Raw genomic sequence first — 20000 nt, forward strand, 5'->3', positions numbered from 1 at the left:
CACCTTTGATTGTGTTGCCAGGTGTGGCAATAATACCATCATCAAGTTCGCAGATGACACCACCGTGATAGGATTAATATCCAACGATGATGAGAGGGCCATTAGGAGGGACATTGAAGAGCTAACCCTATGGTGCCAGAATAACAACCTCTCTCTAAATGTCAGTAAGACTAAAGAAATCTTCGTTGACTTTAGGAAGTCTAAAGTTAATCACAGTCCCTTATCCATCAACGGTTCATCTGTAGATATAGTGGACAGCTTCAAATTCCTGGGTGCACACATCACAAACACACTCACATGGTCCCTAAACACCAAAGGTATCCTTAACTCTTATACTGCTTTGGACGTTCCTGTTCGCCCCAATTCTAGAGAGTGAGCCGCGCCAATACGGCCGTTCGTTCGTTTACCTTGTTGATGTCCTTAAGCTGATGAGGGGTCATGCCGCCGTGTACTGTAATCACATGGCGAGCAGTGATGGTCTTAAAAATCCATTATGCGTTAACATCAACGGAGACCAATTCTCTTCCGTGTTGATTTTCTCTGGCCCTGGGGCTTTGTGGCCAATGTGTGTTCCCAATCTATGGCAAGACGGAACGGCCAAATTCACATTAATGGCATTACGCCGCCTCTGCTGCCTGGTCTGTGAAAGTGCAGACCAGGCAGGCATGAAAGGCAAAAAAAAGAAGAAAAAAAAAAAAAAAGTCTATCAATCTACTATAACGTTGCAAAGGTAAGCCGCTTTTTGATGGCACCAGACCCAATAAATAAATAAATAATCTGGCAGTATAAGAGTTAAGAAAGCACAGCAGCGACTGTACTTTCTGAGGCGCCTCAAGAGATTTGGCTTGAGAAGGGCTGAAAGTGAAACGTAGGTAAACATGGGCACTGTACGCATTTTTAAACTGTACACTGTTACACTGTATGGTATTGTCGTTGTTGGGACTTGTCTTGTGTGGCCTGCATGGTATGTGGGTCCACACTCCTGTCGGTCACTGTGACCATGTCTTTGTGTAATAAGGCTGAGATGCTCCTGGCACAAGCATTTCATTGTATCTGTACCTGTATGGATATGTATCTGTACTTATATACTTATGTACTGTATAAATATCTGTACCTTTATGGATATGTGTGACAATAAACCTGTACCTGTACCTGAGCCTGAATCTCGGTCCCTTCTTGAACAAAATGTGTTGTTTTGTCATTTTAATGATGATGTATAGTTTTCTGTCCTTTTTTTATTTGTTCAAGATAAATCAGACCAATCAAAAACCACGTTACTCACCACCGTGCTCCAGCACCAGCTGCGGCAGTTTGTTTACCATCTCCACGGTAACCGACATCCTCTTGGTCTGCTCCTGTGCAACCTGGCTGGTCACGTGACTGAGGAGCGAGGAGATGATTGGGTAGTTGAAACCGTGACCTCCGTTACTGACGGCCAGCTCGCTGTCCTGTGGAGACGAGGTAGCAGTTAGCATGCAGATACAGACGAGGTAGCAGTTAGCATGCAGATACAGATGAGGTAGCAGTTAGCATGCAGATACAGACGAGGTAGCAGTTAGCATGCAGATACAGATGAGGTAGCAGTTAGCATGCAGATACAGCGGGGCTAAAAAAGTAGTGAAATTAAAAATACGTTATTCACACTTTTAGAGCATATCTTTATTGATAATATAATATAATATAAACTCAGCACAAAAAGAAAGGAAACTTGACTTTGGTCCATTATATCTCCCCTTTAATAATACCAATTTGTATTGTGTTTTATATCATTTTCATCGTTGATTCGTCACCTTTACAACGAGGTAACGCTTGAAAGCATCGGGCATTCGAGGCATGAGCTACACAGCCAAACGTGTGGGTAGCGCCGACCAAAGTTTTGCCAAAATGGCTTGCAATACTGTTCTGCTGGCATTTACTCTCGTTTTGGGCTTCCCTGACACTGAGCTTAACATTAATAAAGTGTAAAAATTGCCAATATGTGTTGTTTTTTTTCTTTTCCTTATTACTGTGGGAGAGTGCAATCATTCAATGCTCCAAGCAACAAAGGTGAACACCAAAAGAACAGTATTGCAGGCCTGCCAGGCCATTTTGATCATTTTTTGGAGGGGCGCTACCCACACGTTTAGCTGTGTTGCTCATTCCACGAATGCCAGATCCTTACAAGCGTTACCTCGTTGTAAAGGTGACAAATCAACGATAAAAATGATATCAAACACAATACAAATTGGTATTATTAAAGGGGAGATATAATGGAGATATGGTTGATATATGGAGATACCTAATAGTTGATGGCAAAAAAGTGGAAAAACTCCTGAGTATTATAACAAGACAATTACAGCCCTAAGCCCAGCCCCTAAACAACAACGTAATGCGTGATGACGTATGTTAAGTTAAGTCTACTTAATAATTCATGAGGTCAGAATGATCGCGTGGCTCCCCCCCCCCCTTCCCCCGCCTCCCCGTTCGTCCTCCCCGACATCTTATCTCCTATGAACACAAATTTGTTTCCGTAGCCGCTGCCTTGTCAGTCTGTAGGAGGCGCTTCATTTCAGCTTCATATCCAGTGAACGGAACTTGCCCCTTGAGCACAATAAGCGAAACGTCCTTGTTGTAAATCGATGGCCAAAACGCAAAACCTCCCATCTGCAAATGTCATGATTTATGGATTTCACTTGAAATGAGGACAACAGACTATGCTGCACATGCTCAGTCTGGCTGCAAGATCCTTCTGACCCTCATTTTGCCCAAATATGTCATGTGATCTGAACATGACATTTGACAGGTTTGCAAAAGTGGCAAAATGATGAAGCTCATAACCTCCTCTCTGCATTGTCTTGTTGATTGCTAATGATTGGTGTCAGGTGGTGAAACTTTTGATACAAAATACTTGAAACAGACCTGTAGAATGTCTTGATATCAATGAAGTGCTTTAAAAGGTCTTATTTAACAAAGAAAATAGCCTAAATATTTCTAGGTAAAAAACCTCCTATCTGCATGTTGTCGACTGCAGATAGGTTTTTACCTAGAAATAGTAGAAATAGTAGATAGGAGGTACTTAATAATTCATTAAGTAATTCATTAAGAAGAACGTTTTGGCCTTGGATATTCAGTACACACCTGATGATGATGATGCTGATGATAGAGTCTCTGGAGGTGTGTGATGTCGTTGGGGGCGTGTCCAGAGTGCCGGTGTGCCAGGCCGTTCGATTCGCCGGCTCCGTAAGCTCCTCCCCCTCCTCCCCCGCCGCCTCCCCCCCAGCGTCCCGTCCAGCACACACACACGCAGCAGGCGGTGTGTGTCGGCGTGTGCGTGCTAGCCCTAGCGGCCGTGCAGCGGCCGACGCGGCGGAAGGCCTTGCGGACCAGGTGCGCCAGGTAGCGGAGGATCTCCTCGTAGCAGCTCCCCGGTTGGCTGTCGCTGGCCAGCGTGGATGCTGATTGGTGGAGCTGGCGCGCGCGCTTCTCCGACTGCATGAGCGCGTGCTCGCGCTGCTTGGTCTCCGAGAACTGGGTGGCGATGACAACCAGGCACAGGTTGATCATGAAGAACGAGCCCACCTGCAAGCACACATGCACACACATGTGCACGCACGCACGCGCACACACACACACACACATACACACACACACACACACACACACACACACACACACACACACACACACACACACACACATGCACACACACACATGTGCACGCACACACATGTGCACGCACACACACACACACACACGCACACACACGCACGCACACACACACACACACACACACACACACACACACACACACACCGGACATAGAGACAGCTGTGGTCAACAGAGCAGACACAAAAAAGTATAATAATGTTTATGTTCCGGTGTGTGTGCGTTTCGTGTGTGGTTGTGTGCATGTGTGTACACAGATGTGCCGTTTATTGACAGCTCTTTTTATGAACATTTCCTGAAAACACATTTTCTTTCCCTGTTTTGCCTTTCAAATATTCATGGAGAAAAGATCTCTGGTATCTGGTATCTTCACCCCTGTTGGAAGAATGCAAGTGAAGCGACCTTCTGTATTTATATGACCTTTTCTTACTTCAAAGTTTAAATCTGGCTATTAAGGTGGAGTCTGCTTTTCAGTGGGAATGTATATTTTTTGCAGAAACTCCATTTCCACTGAAAAACAGACTCCACCTTCATAGCCAGATTTAAACTTTGAAGTAAGAAAAGGTCATATAAATAGCGAAGGTCGCTTCACTTGCATTTTTCCAACAGGGGTGAAGATACCAGATACCAGAGCGACCGTTCGGATGGTTCGGATGGTTCGCGCCGCGCCCGTCCTGAATTCAGAATTCTCCTTTAACAGCGCATGTTCTGCAGTGAATTCTCCTTTAACAGTGCATGTTGTACAGTGAATTCTCCTTTAACAGTGCATGTTGTACAGTGAATTCTCCTTTAACAGTGCATATTGTACAGTGAATTCTCCTTTAACAGTGCATGTTGTACAGTGAATTCTCCTTTAACAGTACATGTTGTACAGTGAATTCTCCTTTAACAGTACATGTTGTACAGTGAATTCTCCTTTAACAGTGCATGTTGTACAGTAAAAGGTTATGCTAAAGGGATAACACAACAAGCCCCACGCGGGGCTTTGCTTCCAATGAATCATCTCTTCTGTACAGTAAATGTATTCTCTAATGTTCTGTTTTAATTTACATTTTCTTCCTTTTTCACCAAGGCCAAATGTGTGAATTTGCGTGCGTGCATGCGTGTGTGCGCCGTGCGTAAGTGTGTATTTGTGCGTGCGTGTGTGCGTGCACTTACTATGATCAGGAAGATGAAATAGATGAAGTTGTAAAAGGAGTGTGCGTCCATAACGTAGTACATGATGTCAACCCAGCCTTCTAGAGTGATCACCTAGACGCACACACACACACACACACACACACACACACACACACACACACACACACACACACACACACACACACACACACACACACACACACACACACACACACACACACACACACACACACACACACACACACACACACACACAACATTACACCAGATGTTGTGCGTCACATCGATCACTGACACAACAGCGATGCGGTCGCGAGCATCGCTGTAGTTACTGAAGTGTTGTCCAGTTCAGTTTATCCTATCCACAACTTTCCAACATCCCATCATGCATTGCACAGAAGTCATGCGGCATTTCCGGCGCCGCAGCCGAGAGTAATCTACAAGCTCACAGTGGCTGCATCTGCGACGCGACGTGAGCTTGTATGTCTGCTGTTAACCGGAAGTGTCTCGCAAATAATGCTACAGTAAATTCTCGCGGAAAACAGGTGGAAAGTCCAGTTTATGAGACACAGTGATCAAAGTTAGCCTTATTGTCATGTTTAATTCTTACACCTTATCAGAATACAAATACAAATACGAATGATAGTTATACAAAATATGAGCTTGTATTTCACGAGGGTTAAAGGGATATTTCCCTTTTATGGTCTAATCAGGCTTTTATGAACACCCTGAACATATTCATTCAATATTTAGATATTCAATATTAATTTTATCAGACACACCCCCTTCCTATATAAACACAGTGTAGATTAATCTAAAACACCCGTTCTTTGTTCTGGTGACTCCTAATACGTGAGTTGGCCGTGTTTTTCCAATAACCTTTTTCATTTATTTGTAATAATTTTTGGGGAAAATGAGAAAAATGTAAAACAATACAACAATGATTAAAAATAAATGAAAATATTTACTACGTGAGCTCACGTAGTGAGCTGCCTTGTGGAACCACCCTTTAAGTGGTTCCACAAGGCAGACAGCATACGATGTCCAGCCTACTGGTTGTTTCTGCACGTTGGAGGATTCTGAGCTCCTTTTATCTTGGAGGTCCATTTATCAAACTGTCCTGGCTGTGGCCTCTCATTTCTAATTGGCCAGCAGCAGGGACGTGCTGGCCATTGGGAAAAGCGGGACAACTCCCGAACGGCCGATTCATTCCCGGCCGGTCCAGGCCGGCTAGTAGGAAAAAAATTAAAATAAAATGTCAGCCTTCGTTCCATTTTGGGGGCTGGGCGGCCAACAAAGTAAATTGTCACTGTCGGGCAGAAAACCTCGTATCTCCAAGTTCCAAATTTGTAAATTCTTTCGCAAAGCAAAGCCCTGCTTCATCATACAAGGCCGTCGCACAAAAGTAGTGAAAACAGCCGATCTACAAGCACACAACGCCTCGCGGTGCGAGGCGTTGTGTGCTTGTAGATCGGCTGTTTTCACTAGTTTAAAACAATTTTAAAATGATAAATACAAAACAAACGGTTTTGGACATACAAGGTTTCCACCCGACAACGACGAAATATAACTCATGTACAGTAATTGGCCCACTGGCTTGTCACTTTGTCACAAATCTTTGAGTAGCAGCAGCAGCAGCGCTATAGAGAGAGATCTCTCTATAGCGCACAATGAGGGCCTCTGCAACTGTTTTTCCCAGGCTGAATCAGGGGCCCACGTCCCTGAGCAGCACTTCTCTGTGAACATCTTTAAATTAATGGCTGAGGCTTAAAGGAACAGTTCACACATTTCCCCATCATTACCATCATTATAAAACATATCAAAATGTATTCATAGTGTGGGGCTTAGTTCTATCTCAAAATAACTGAACCGTTCTGCTAGTGTTATCTCTGTTAACCTTAGATTTAGATCAGTGGTTGAATCAAATACTTTTGGACTTTTACTCAAGTACATTTTGAATTCTGAACCTTTACTTGTAACAGAGTACTTCTATATTGCAGTATTGATACTTTTACTCAACATGTAGTACTTTTTCCACCTTTGGTAACAGGTGATAGCAAATCCATGTCTTAGAACAGTGGTTCTCAACCTTTTCAGGCCGCGACTCCCCCAAATCATATTTTAACACTTTGCTAGCCAAAATAGAATGGCTGTTGATAGATTAGCCGTGAAATTTCTATTATTTTATTATGATCTGAGACATAATATTATGTTTATAAACATGAGCCCGCCACCCCCTCCTTCTTGGACCGTGCCTTTGTTTTTTCTTTTTTTTTCACTCCCCAGGTTGATTATCTGGATCTCCATTGGGAAAGAGTGGCAGTTTTGGCAGAGGCATCTTCTCCCGTGCGTTTCGCGTGCGCGATCCGTGCGCATAATAATCCAAGCATATGGTCCAGGTATGACTGAACAGTCCATGTGACCATTTTGGCTAGCTTAGCCCTTAGCACTCCAACTATGCTAATGTTATCGTCTAAACAGTAAACGGACGCCTGCTGGGAAGCCTCTGGAAGAAATGGACCTGACGTCACTTCTGCTTCATGTCAGACGAGCCATGCGCTATCGATGGACGAGTGGTGACTAGGGAAGGTTAGACGATCGCCGATTTTCGGATAAAAATCATTTATTTCGTTTTTAATGACCCAGTACGGTAAAAGACGGCGCGGCTGAGACTCCTTGCTCAGATGTCCGGTATATTCCGGTTTTAATATTAACTCTTATTGTGCCTATCCCGAACTAGTTCGGGATAATTTGGACCGTCCTGGGTGCCTATCCCGAACTAGTTCGGCTTTTTTTTTTTTTTTTTTTTTTTGAGCCGGGCCGCCGGCCGTCATCTGTTTACACGGCCCGCGAGAGCGTCGCGCCGCCGATATTTACCATTCACTCCAATGCAATCCAGGATCTTTAGAGCTCATTTTCTCTGTTCCATGCATATCCATGAGGTGTGCAAGGTTTAATCATGGCTAAATCGCCGAAAATAGGGCTTCTAAAATGCTTGGTAGCCAATAGCTAACTTCAAGCTAACTTCATCCTCTCCCTGTTCATGCACAAAGGAAAGTGTTCAGGCGCGTCATGGCTGCGCACGGTTAAGGGGCTCCCCGTGGCTTGCAAAGTGTTAACTGGGGACCCCCCAAAATAATCATATTTTAACTGGGGGACCCCCCAAAATAATCATATTTTAACTGGGGACCCCCCACCCTGGCGAGCACTAAGAGTTGAGGCATATCAGAGAACAAACACACCCAGCCTGGTGTTTATGGGTTGGTGTCGGACAGCTCCAGTCTGGGTGGTTTTATTCAGCAACAGTCAGTAAAAACACATGGTAGATGAAAGGGAAATAAAAACCCCAGAGGACGACTGGAACAACACTAAGACCACCATTAAAACAGCCTTTGATGTCTGGGGGCGCAAAGCAAAAACAAACACATCTCCAAGGCCAGGCGAAAGCTTTCAGAAAGAACACACTGACCAGTTTTGAGCCGCACAAGTCTTCCTCGTGGAGGGTTTAGGAGCCTTTACACTGCTTTTGTTTGTTAGTTTATTGTTTATCATTATTATAATTGTAATTATTTAGTATTATTTGACATTAAGTAGTTGTATAAGTGTAATAGATTATTGGTTAATTGGCACACCTCTCCCCGGCCTGGGTGATTGGCAGCAAGGGCATAAGTAGGCCAGGTGACGGGGTATAAGCAGCTGGGTGAACAAAATGTTGTTGTTTTTTTCTTTCTTTCTTTTTGGAGCTGTGTGAAGCTCCCTATACGTGGCTGTGTGGGTCTGTGTGTCTGTGTGTGTGTGTGTATGTAGCCTGACTTTGGCGCGTAACTAGTGCCGCACCATTTACGCCACTCGCGCAATATATACATCAAAATGTGCGGCTCGGCCGAGAATGGTGTTCTATTACCTTTCGTTCCGATCCGCCTTACCATGCTGACGTAATCGGCAAAAAACGACGCTTAATTGTCCCCATTGACTTATAATGGGACAATACAAGAAATCACTTTCAAGTATTTTTCTCTCGTAAACCATAGGAGCTACAGTTTCAAACCTCGGAGAGGAGATTCATAATGATTTTAAGAATGAATCGAAAAATAATTACATCACTCGGCCTCATGGTGGCGCTATAACGGCCCACTTTACGTTTTGCCCCGTAACTCTTGAACCGTAGATCGGAAAATTGAAATTCTTTTTTCCCTGGATTCCTTGGGTCAAGACGCATCTCCCCATATAGGCCACGCCCATTTGCGCCAGGATAGATTTTCCGCCATCTTGAATTTTCTCCAAAACACACTTTTTGCTCCTTTTCCTACATATTTTCTTCAAATGTCACAAAAATCGGTACACATGATCTACACACACACACACACACACACACACACACACACACACACACACACACACACACACACACACACACACACACACACACACACACACACACACACACACACACACACACACACACACACACACACACACAGCTCCACTTCACACGGGTGTGATTTTTTTTACCAGAGTCAGAGAGAAAAATGCAGAACAATGCCAGTGTGGACTAGGGATGTCCCGATACCACATTTTTGCTGACCAAGTACAAGTACGAGTAGTTAATTTGAGTACTTGCCGATACCGAATACCGATACTGTAAGTTAAGTTTCTGTACAAGTGCTTAAATAGTTATGTTGTCATGGCTAGAGTGAGAGAAGGTGAAAACGCTGTTCATTAGTTGAACTAACACACACAAAACTGTGTCTTAGGACTTTTGATATGTTGTTACCAACATATATTATGAAACAAAATGGTATCTGGCGCAGCCGTGAGCAATATGGGACAGGTATGAGTAGGCCTACAGCAAAGTAGGCCGGTATCGGGGCGAGTACAGATACTGCGAGTACAGATACCGCATCCCTAGTGTGGACAACAAGTTGAGTAAAATATGCAAACCAAGTTCAACCTGTGGACAATGTTCTTTATGCCTGCATGCAGCCAGGTCTGGCTAGCCTGGTGGGCCATCCCTCTTACTGCGTTCACTCATTCCTCCTTCCCACAGTATGAGGTCTGGACTTCATCCCTCATCCTGTGTTCACTCATTCCTTCCTACAGTATGAGGTCTGGACTTCAACAGAGAGGCACCGAGTATGAGAAGTTGGCCTCCATCATTTTCTGATCGGGGCCAATCAGTGACTGCGTTTCAACTGCTGTCCGCACAACAAGTGAAAAGCTTCCCCTGATTGGTCCATGTGTAGATGGTGACGTAGATGCGTGTTGCAGCATTTTCAAAACAACATGTCTGCCCTCGCGATGCAACAAGTGTAACAGTTAACGCTGAAACAATTAAACAAGCAATAAGGGGGGATGCGCTAGCGGAGTTCATCGGCCAAAAAGATAGTGTTTGTTTGCCGTTCTTCCGACTGGCTGAGAGATGTTTTGCTACGCTGATTGGTTAGAGGAGTCTGTCTGTCAAGGCAAGTACTCCCGCCCACTTTTCAAGCTGCCTATAGGCCTAAGTGAATGCACAGCATGAGGCTGGCTGGCCAGGCTAATGTCTGGGGGCACTGCTCTGAGTCGTTTGGAGGTTTGTTTGGAGCAGACAAACAGCACTTTCTGTGGGTCTGAGAGTAGAACTCTTTTGGTTCAGACTACATCCCGTAGCACTTGCTTTGATTGATTGAAGACTTTATTAAAAGTTTGCATAGGAAAAGGTGTAGTTTCATGACGGTACTGTTCACTGGTACAAGGTCTACTAAAAGGAGATCCTAGAAAAGACTACGCTTATTTCCATATATCATATAACATTGAATGACAGACGGATAGAACACAGTACTGCAGATATAGTAAAAAATATATATATACAGTAGGTAAATACAAAGAGGGGTTAGGGGAAGCTGGGCTAGGTTTGTTATTGCCAGTTGCGAACGGCTGCTGCCTGTAAGTGGTTTTTCAGGGCAATTTTAAAGGATGCTAGTGATCCACACTCCTTTATGGCCTTCGGTAAGGCATTCCACATTTTTGTGGTATAGCAGAAGAACGAGTTCGACCCTTTCTTTGAGTTGACTCTGGGTTGAACGTGATCTGTGGCACTGCCTCTGGTGTTGTAATTATGGACATCCTTAACGTTTATAAAGTGTTTTGACAGGTACTTGGGTATCATAGTGGTGTAGTGTATCTTGTACACCAGGCCCATAGCAAGTTGCTGTACTCTGTCATCTACTCTGAGCCACCCCACTCTTAACTGGTGAGTGGTGGTGAATTGGATTACAGTAGATAACATGTCATGTAGAAATATGCCAGGTTGGTTAGTATACCTGGCATCCTATAGTGTGTATTAGTTTTAATGGACAGATTATAGATAGTTTATAGACTATTATGATGTTTAGGTTTTGGACATACATGGTTTCCACCCGGCAACGATGATATGCTATAAATATAAGGTGCTGGGAGTGAAAATTATAATGTAGGGGTGCCTTGGATTAAAACAATATTCATGAGGTGCCCTGAGACAAAACAGTTTGGGAACCCCTGCTTTAGGTGACAGTACCCCTTTAAGTAAGAAAACGTGTTCTTTTTTCCACCCCTGCTCATGCGTACCTGGAAGATGGCGATCCAGGCGTATCCGATGTTGTCGAAGTTGATGGCTCCCTTGTGCGGGTTGCTCTCCCCGGCGCGGCACTCGTTGTAGTAGCGGAACCAGTTGACGCACGTCGACGCCGCCTCGTCCGCCGCCACCGCCGCCGTCGCCCCGTCGTCCGCAGAGCCCGGCTCCGCCCCCCCCAGCCCCGCCTCCTCGGCAGGAAGTCCCAGCAGACAGGAAGCCCCGCCCACGCGGCGCGGCGGCACGTCGGAGCAGCGCAGCATGCCGTTCTCCCTCTGGGTGGAGCAGATGAACGGGTGGTCGTCTGTCACGTCTGGACGGTAGTAGACGCTCAGGAAGGATACGTTGTAGCGCCTATAGGAGAGAGATGTTAGTTAGCTAGTTAAATAGTTACATGTCTGGACGGTAGTAGACGCTCAGGAAGGATACGTTGTAGCGCCTATAGGAGAGAGATGTTAGTTAGCTAGTTAAATAGTTACATGTCTGGACGGTAGTAGACGCTCAGGAAGGATACGTTGTAGCGCCTATAGGAGAGAGAGAGACGATAGTTAGCTAGTTAGCTAGGTCAATATCCAGACGGGAGTACACACTGAGGAACTACTATATCAGGGGTTCCCAAACTGTGTTGGCTCAGGGCACCCCTACAAATAATATTTTTATCCGAGGCACCCCTACATTATCTTAATGAATGTAGGGGTGCCTTTTCACTCCTGGCACCTTACTGTATATGTATGGCAACATTTTACAGAGGAAAACATTGAGATAATGACTATTTTGGTTATAACTAACTGAAGATTTAAAATTCGAGTTTAAAATTATCCTAAATAGTTGTTTTTAATTGTCCAAATAAATTCCGAAATATTATCAAATTATCTCGCGGCACCCCTGGACTGCCGTCACGGCACCCCAGGGTGCCCCGTCACCCACTTTGAAAACCCCCCTGAACTATATGATGTAACTAACGTCTAGGAGTGAGAGCGATACATGAGTTAGCTTCTTAGTTCTCTAGTTACTTATTTATTAGTTAGCTAGTTAGTTAAACTCCATATTTGGGCATAGCCGACATTGTAGTTGATCATAAGTGATGATGACATGGTACAATGATGACATCACCAAAACGCTTTTGAGGGCATTTCAGTACTCCGTAGGCCAAGGCTCGTAAGTCCTTAATGGAGCATGGCAAGGACGACTGTGATAGTAGGCTCTGCTCTATTGGCTGTTAGAGCGGAGGAGCGATAGCGTGTCAATCGATAGAAGCATGTGCAGTAAGTAGTGTTGCAATACCAGCTTTGACCGTGTGTGACAGACACCCCCCCCCCCCCACCACCACCCCCACCCCCCCCCCACCCCCGCCGCTCCCTGCCACCCCTCCTGCCACCCTCACCATGTGACACAGACTCACAGCAGAGCACACACTGAGTCATCATGACATCACCACAGCCACAAATAAAACTGGCAGCATTACTATCTATATAATAACCTTCTTTCTGGAAGAACAGGACACTTTGACTGATAGAACTATATATCAGTTTGTACCTAAATATTATCAAGTGAAAACTGGACATAGCCAAATATCCATGGGCATTCTACCCGGAAACACCTGTTTATTTACAAACATTAATTAAATGATAGACATTGTGATCTGGTCTGGATAAAGAGAGAACAACCTCCTGAATAGCGGTGGATCTCCTGTTGTCCACGTAAGCAAACGAGAAGAAAAACATCCATATATTTCATGTAAGTTATGTCTGTAAGAAGTTGAGTGGTATCATACAGGATATTTGACAATGACTGTGGAGCAGATATCTGACCATCGCAGTGCCACCAGAGACGCGGGGCGGTACGATGGGGGGCAGTGCTACCAGAGACGCGGGCGGTACGATGGGGGGCAGTGCTACCAGAGACGTGGGCGGTACGATGGGGGGCAGTGCCACCACAGACGTGGGCGGTACGATGGGGGGCAGTGCTACCAGAGACGTGGGCGGTACGATGGGGGGCAGTGCCACCACAGACGTGGGAGGTACGATGAGGGGCAGTGCCACCAGAGACGTGGGCGGTACGATGGGGGGCAGTGCTACCAGAGACGTGGGCAGTACGATGGGGGGCAGTGCCACCACAGACGTGGGAGGTACGATGGGGGGCAGTGCCACCAGAGACGTGGGAGGTACGATGGGGGGCAGTGCTACCACAGACGTGGGCGGTACGATGGGGGGCAGTGCCACCACAGACGTGGGAGGTACGATGGGGGGCAGTGCCACCACAGACGTGGGCGGTACGATGGGGGGCAGTGCTACCACAGACGTGGGCGGTACGATGGGGGGCAGTGCCACCAGAGACGTGGGCGGTACGATGGGGGGCAGTGCTACCAGAGACGCGGGCGGTACGATGGGGGGCAGTGCTACCAGAGACGTGGGCGGTACGATGGGGGGCAGTGCCACCACAGACGTGGGAGGTACGATGGGGGGCAGTGCCACCACAGACGTGGGCGGTGCGATGGGGGGCAGTGCCAATGCGGTCTCCCCTCATCCCGAGTCTGCGCCGCCGCGCGGCCGGAGGGCTCTGGGCGCTCGCCCCCCGCCGCCCACCCCGGCCTCGCTGCCTCCAGGGGGGGCACCACGCGCCCCAGAGGTGGAGATGGGACGACGGGTAGACCCCCACCGCCCCCACCAGCGGCACTACCCTCATGCCAGGAGGGACTACATGTCCCAGCAGCCCTCTCTGCTCTCCCAGTTCCTGGATAATAACGACAACGACGGAGACCAGGAGCCGGAGGTCAAACGTCCGCGTGTGGCGAGGCGTTCTGCCCAACGGCCTCCGCCACCGCTGCCACCTCTGGGAGAGGAGACCGAGGAACGAGACGGTCCCGTCTCGCCCGTCCACAGAGCACGGCGGGTCGGGACTGCGCCCGAGCATCCGGGCCATTGGGGTCGGTCGGAGCCCTCCTCCAAGGGGGAGTGTTTGGTCCAGAATGGACGGAAGATCCCCACCCCCGCCACCGCTGTCCCCTCCGCCACTCCAGGACGGGGGACTGAGAACGGGAACGGGACGGCACCGGCGCCAACAGACCCCGAGCTAGAGGCCCGTCTCTCCGTGGAGAAGACGATGCAGAAGGCGAGCGTGGAGCGCGCGGACAGACGGAGGATCACCGTGGTGAAGCAGTCGATCAAACCACGCACCAAACGGCAACGACTAGAAGAGGAGGAGGCCGAGGAACAAGACGGTCCCGTCTCGCCCGTCCGCAGAGCACGGCGGGTCGGGACTGCGCCCGAGCATCGGGGTCCGTCGGAGCCCCTCTCCAAGGGGGAGTGTTTGGTCCAGAACACGGCCTGTGTGGACGGACAGAAGATCCCCACCGCCACCACTGTCCCCTCCGCCACTCCAGGACAAGGGACTGGGACCGGGACGGCACCGGCGCCAACACACCCCGAGCTACAGGCCCGTCTCTCCGGGGAGAAGATGATGCAGAAGGCGAACGTGGAGCGTACGGACAGACGGAGGATCACCGTGGTGAAGCAGTCGATCTGCAAACCACGCACCAAACGGCAACGACTAGAAGAGGAGGACAAGGAAACAAACCTCCAGGACCTCCAGGACCACCCGGACCACCCGGAGCGCCCCGTCTCACCTCCTCCTCCTCCCGGGAGGCGCAGCCTGGCACAGACCATCTACCAGGAGAACCACAGGAAGGCGCAGGAGGCTCACAGGGTTCTGGAGGAGGCGCTGGGACCCGGCGGGGCGGAGGAGACGCCTCCTCCACCCGACGCAGAGCAGCAGCGCCGGGACGGCGAGGCGGTGAGGAGGAAGCTGCTTCTTTACTTCCAGAGGAGGAACCACGACACTCGCCAGCAGCAGCAGCAGCAGCGGGAGCAGGAGGAGCAGGAGGAGCAGGAGGAGCAGGAGGAGCAGGAGGAGCTCCGTGCCCGGCGGCGCCAACGTCCCACGGAAGCCTGGGAGAAGAAGGAGAACGACCCGCGACGGCGCGCAAAGGAGCGCGAGCTGCGCGACTTCTTCGAGAAGCAGTTCCCGGAGATGCGCAAGAAGAGGGAGGCGCGGGAACGCGTGCAGGGCCGCTGCGCCAGGGGGGGAGCGAAGCCGACCTCGCCCGCGGCCGCCCGCCGTGGACACGAGGCGTCGGAATCAGAGATGGCCGTCGAGACGCAGACGGCTCAACGGCATCGGTCGGCGGCGGCCGTCCCTCCCGCGCTGCTCGGCGCAGAGCAGCGGCGCGTCAAGTTCATGGACACAAACGGCCTGATGGAGGACCCCATGGCGGTCCACCGGGACCGCCTGGCGGTCGCCGGCGGCGCCTGGAGCGACCGGGAGAAGGACACCTTCAGGGAGAAGTTCCTCCAGCAGCCTAAGAACTTCGGCCTCATCGCCTCCTTCCTGGAGGGGAAGACGGCGTCCGACTGCGTGCAGTTCTACTACCAGAGCAAGAAGAGGCAGAAGTACAAGGACGCCGTCCCACGCAGGAACCAGCGGTGCCGCGGCAAGAGCCACGGCGGGCAGCGACAGCAGCGACACGTGGAACGCCACGACAGCCTCTGGGAGGAGGGCGACCCGGACCCGGACCCGGAGGACACGGAGAGAGAAGAGAGGGATGAAGGGAGGAATGAAGATGAGGAGGGAGGGATGAAGGACCAGGCCACTGGAGAGGACAGTGAGGACACAGAACCAGTGACGCCTTCCAGGGGTCGACGCTGAGCAGCGTTGCATTGGTGATTCAATGTCTGGGGGGGGGGGGCACCGACGTGATGCGTGCGTTACAAGAGTTCACACGTTCAGACAATGGTGTATTGATATGCATACAGGCCTACCGATGTTTCCTGTTGAGATTGGCACATTTCACCCAGGGTTTTTCATCTCACCCACGTCACTTTGTCTGCTGACCTCACTCAGCAACGAAATAAACAGAACATTAACTCATTTAATGCCACCCTTTCACCACTAGAGGGGGCCCAGTGTGCCACAGACAATCCCATAGAGATATGCTGGTATATGCAGAAGCCCTGCAGCCATGACTTGCCTAAACACTTTCCTTTGTGCATGTACAGGAAGAGGATGAAGTTAGCTTGAAGTTAGCTATTGGCTACCAAGCATTTTAAAAGCCTTATTTTCGTCAACTTAGCCATGATTAAACCTTGCACACCTCATGCATGGGAAAAAAACAGAGAAGAATGAGCTCTAAAAAATCCAATGCAATCCTGGATTGCATTGTTGTGGGTTTGTGCAGTTTGTTCACAGCTTTCAAACAAAAAAATCCGATTGGAAATCCGTTCAGGCATTCTTGAGATAATAGCCATTATGTTTTACACTGTTGTGAGCTTGGAGGTCTGCTACCTGAGTTGTATGGGGGTTGTATGGGGGTTAAACATGCAAAATCGCGATTGAAATCATGTTCACTAGTTTTGATGGGGTCCCAAAAAAATGTTTCAAAAAAAAATTTTCAAAAAAAAAATTTTTTTTTTTTTTTTTTTTTTTTGAATCACGTGTATATACGTGATTGGCACTGTGGGATGCGCTAATATATCACGTGTATACACGTGATTGGCACAGAATGAGTTAACAAAAATACAAATAAAACAATTCACAGGAGGCGAGCAGTGATCACCCCATGATGTGCACTGCAATGTAGTTTTAAATGCACTGCAATGTAGTTTCAAATGCACTTCATTGCAGGTGCTTTTTGAAAGTGAAAAATCACACCCAATGTGAAGTGAGCGGTGGTCGTGCTTGCACAACGTCTTCAATTGGTAATTGGTGATGTAATACAGGCTACACACACACACACACACACACACACACACACACACACACACACACACACACACACACACACACACACACACACACACACACACACACACACACACACACACACACATTGCTATGGCAAAACACTGAGGAAAACACATTGCTATGGCAAAACGCTGAGGAAAAGTGGCTACAGACACACGCACAGCCACTCTTAGAAGCGGTTTACCACCGCTCAAAAATAAGAAGACCCATGTGACATGTGTGATCTGGGCAGCTTGCCCCAGGAAATGTGCCAATTTCAACAGAAAACAACGGTACAACGGCTTGTTCGTCTCTTTGTTAAAGAGGTGGTGCCATAGTTTTGGACTTTTTCTGGTTTCCATGTGTCTAGGTCCTAGAGACCAGGGGGGTCTAATAAAGTAACCTCTTAGACTCTATGAGCTTCACAGTACCAGGGGGACCAGGGGGTCCATACATTAGACCCCCTGGTGTGGTTGTTATGAGCTCATATCATTATGTTTCTTCCTGGAGGCTGACACCTTGTGGGTCAAAAGTGCCGATCCAAAAACACTGATTTATTGACATCATATAATCATCCCCTCCCCTTTTACCATTCACCCAACACTGTGGGTGTGGCTAGCTTCAGCTGGGTCACCACCCACCTGATCAACCAGGCATACTTAATGAACTGGATAAAAACCTAATTTTAACTCTTTCTGTACACTTTTTAGGAAAAACATCTTCCTTCTAGTAGGCTATATAATCATAATACCTGATAATCATGTTTTTTTTTGTGTGTGTGTGTGGTGGGGGGGGGGGGGGGGGGGGGGGGGGGGGGGGGGAGGGGGGGGGGGGTGGAGGGGGAGCGGGGTCAGTAGATCAGTGGTTCTCAACCTGTGGGTCGTGATCTGTCCTTATTTGGGGGGGTCCCCAGATCGTGATCTGTCCTTATTTGGGGGGGGTCCCCAGATGATGAACTTAATGTGCAACATTGTTTTCTCACTCAACAGTAAACAAAACAACATACAGTATAAGTGTAAACATCTGCACATTTCTAAAGTGACAATTTAAGGACTTTTAAGGACATTTTAGTACCTCTGATTAAACAGAGGCAGCAATTGTGAAAATAGCAGATCTACATGCTCACAACGCCTCGTGTTGAAACTAAACATAACACCAACTTCTACAACTCCAAGTGCTCGTGAGGGTGGGGTGTCAATCCATCTGTTATGCATGGATGGATGCATGGATGCGACGCGTCCCCCCCACCTTCCCAAATACCTTATTTCATAACTGTGAGGACCCCCCAAATGCTTGTGTTTTGAGGACCAGCAAAATAAAACCCAAACCTGACAAGATGTCAGTTACTTCATGTGTAGATGTCCATACATGGAGATCCATACTAATACCTTTTGGCGATCCGTACACACACAGTGAAATGTGGGAGCGCTTTTCTGCGCTCAAAAACAATGGCATACAAATAGAAAAGGCAAAAACTTACGACGACAACAACTGTCATAGATTAATTTAAACCTTAGTATATATATATATATATATATATATATATATGTATATATATATGTATATATATATGTATATATATATGTATATATATATATATTATATATATATAATATATATATATATATATATATATATATATGTATGTATATATATGTATATATATGTATGTATATATATATATATATATATATATATATATATGTATATATATGTATATGTATATATATGTTCGCTTCTTCTGACCTTCGACAGAGACAGTCGCTTTTTCTCTCTCTCTCTCCCCCGGCCTACCCTGGCCCCGTTATCTCTATCTCCTCGGAGTCGAGATGGCGGGGCCTCCGATAATCTATCGCCTCCCCTCGGCTATATCTTGTGTCTCTTGTCCGCGTTTGCCTGCCTGCTCCTTGTGACTGCTCTGAGGGACCTGCCTGGCTATCGCTCTCTCTGCTATTCTGCACTTCGGAGCAAAGATGGAATTCATTAATTGGGGCCTGAGTGCGATCGATACCATATTCTCAACCAAGACGAATGATGGGGACTCACATTGTCCTGGCTCATCCTACCCTGCGGGATTTGTAAAAGATTCTTACGGGAAATGGCAACCACTATGCCTGTTTCCGTTAAGCATCGAAGATTCGGAAGACATAATTATATTTTGGAGCCTGGTGACGGGTACCCTAATGCTTGGAACTGCAGCGGGGCTCGTGTACCGAAAGATAAAGAAGATGGCAGGAGCCCAACAGAATGCCCAACGCCTGCCGGAGATGATAGCGGAGATCGGACGGGGTGTTCAGCTGATGTCGGGAAGGCTGGATCTCATTGCAGCACGACTGGCTAACCCCTGAGACGGGTCGCACTGGGAAAGACTTTGAGGGGGGCTACAATCAAGCCGCCCCGAGCTAAAGTCTGTTTTCAAATGGATATGATTCGGACCCCCTGCCCGCAAACAATCAACCGAGAGCTGCGGTGGAGCAGAGGGGAGCTTGCTATGCTTTTCCCACGGAGCGTCCCCTGGAACTAACCCGCCCCAACTCCCCCACCCGTCCAGACCCCCCAACACCTGCGGGCAGCGCTGTCTCAACTTTCACACGGTGGGGGCTGCGTCGGCCCGTGGATTATACACACTCACACATTCATTGCCTGGCGCGCACAAGGGCATGGTGAACTCTCTCTGACTGTTGCTCGAACTTTCTCGAACTTATCGCATTCCAACGCGTGTTAGGTCAACAGCACGTTAAATCAAGAGACTCTATGTTCTGTGTGACCTTGTCAAACTGATAAACCCGACACAACATCTGTCTCTGGATTCCTCTGTCCCCTTTCCCTCCTGCAAGGCTTGAACATG

General features: G+C 47.9%; 1 protein-coding gene across 1 annotated transcript in view; it reads right to left on the reverse strand.

Moving 5' to 3' along the window:
* The window catches only part of LOC308282456 (voltage-dependent T-type calcium channel subunit alpha-1H-like), a gene marked incomplete at its 3' end in the record, with an annotated part of 293092 nt that overhangs the window by 194254 nt on the left and 78838 nt on the right, over positions 1-20000 (reverse strand). The window contains exons 6-9 of the mRNA XM_080722802.1: positions 11371-11728; positions 4804-4896; positions 3118-3558; positions 1283-1448 (exon numbers count right to left, since the gene is read on the reverse strand). Coding sequence (XP_080578928.1) covers positions 1283-1448; positions 3118-3558; positions 4804-4896; positions 11371-11728 — 1058 coding nt within the window. The remainder of the gene's footprint in view (positions 1-1282; positions 1449-3117; positions 3559-4803; positions 4897-11370; positions 11729-20000) is intronic.

This window comes from Nannobrachium achirus (assembly GCF_963921795.1).
Source record: "Nannobrachium achirus genome assembly, chromosome: 3".
Classification (NCBI taxonomy): domain Eukaryota; kingdom Metazoa; phylum Chordata; class Actinopteri; order Myctophiformes; family Myctophidae; genus Nannobrachium; species Nannobrachium achirus.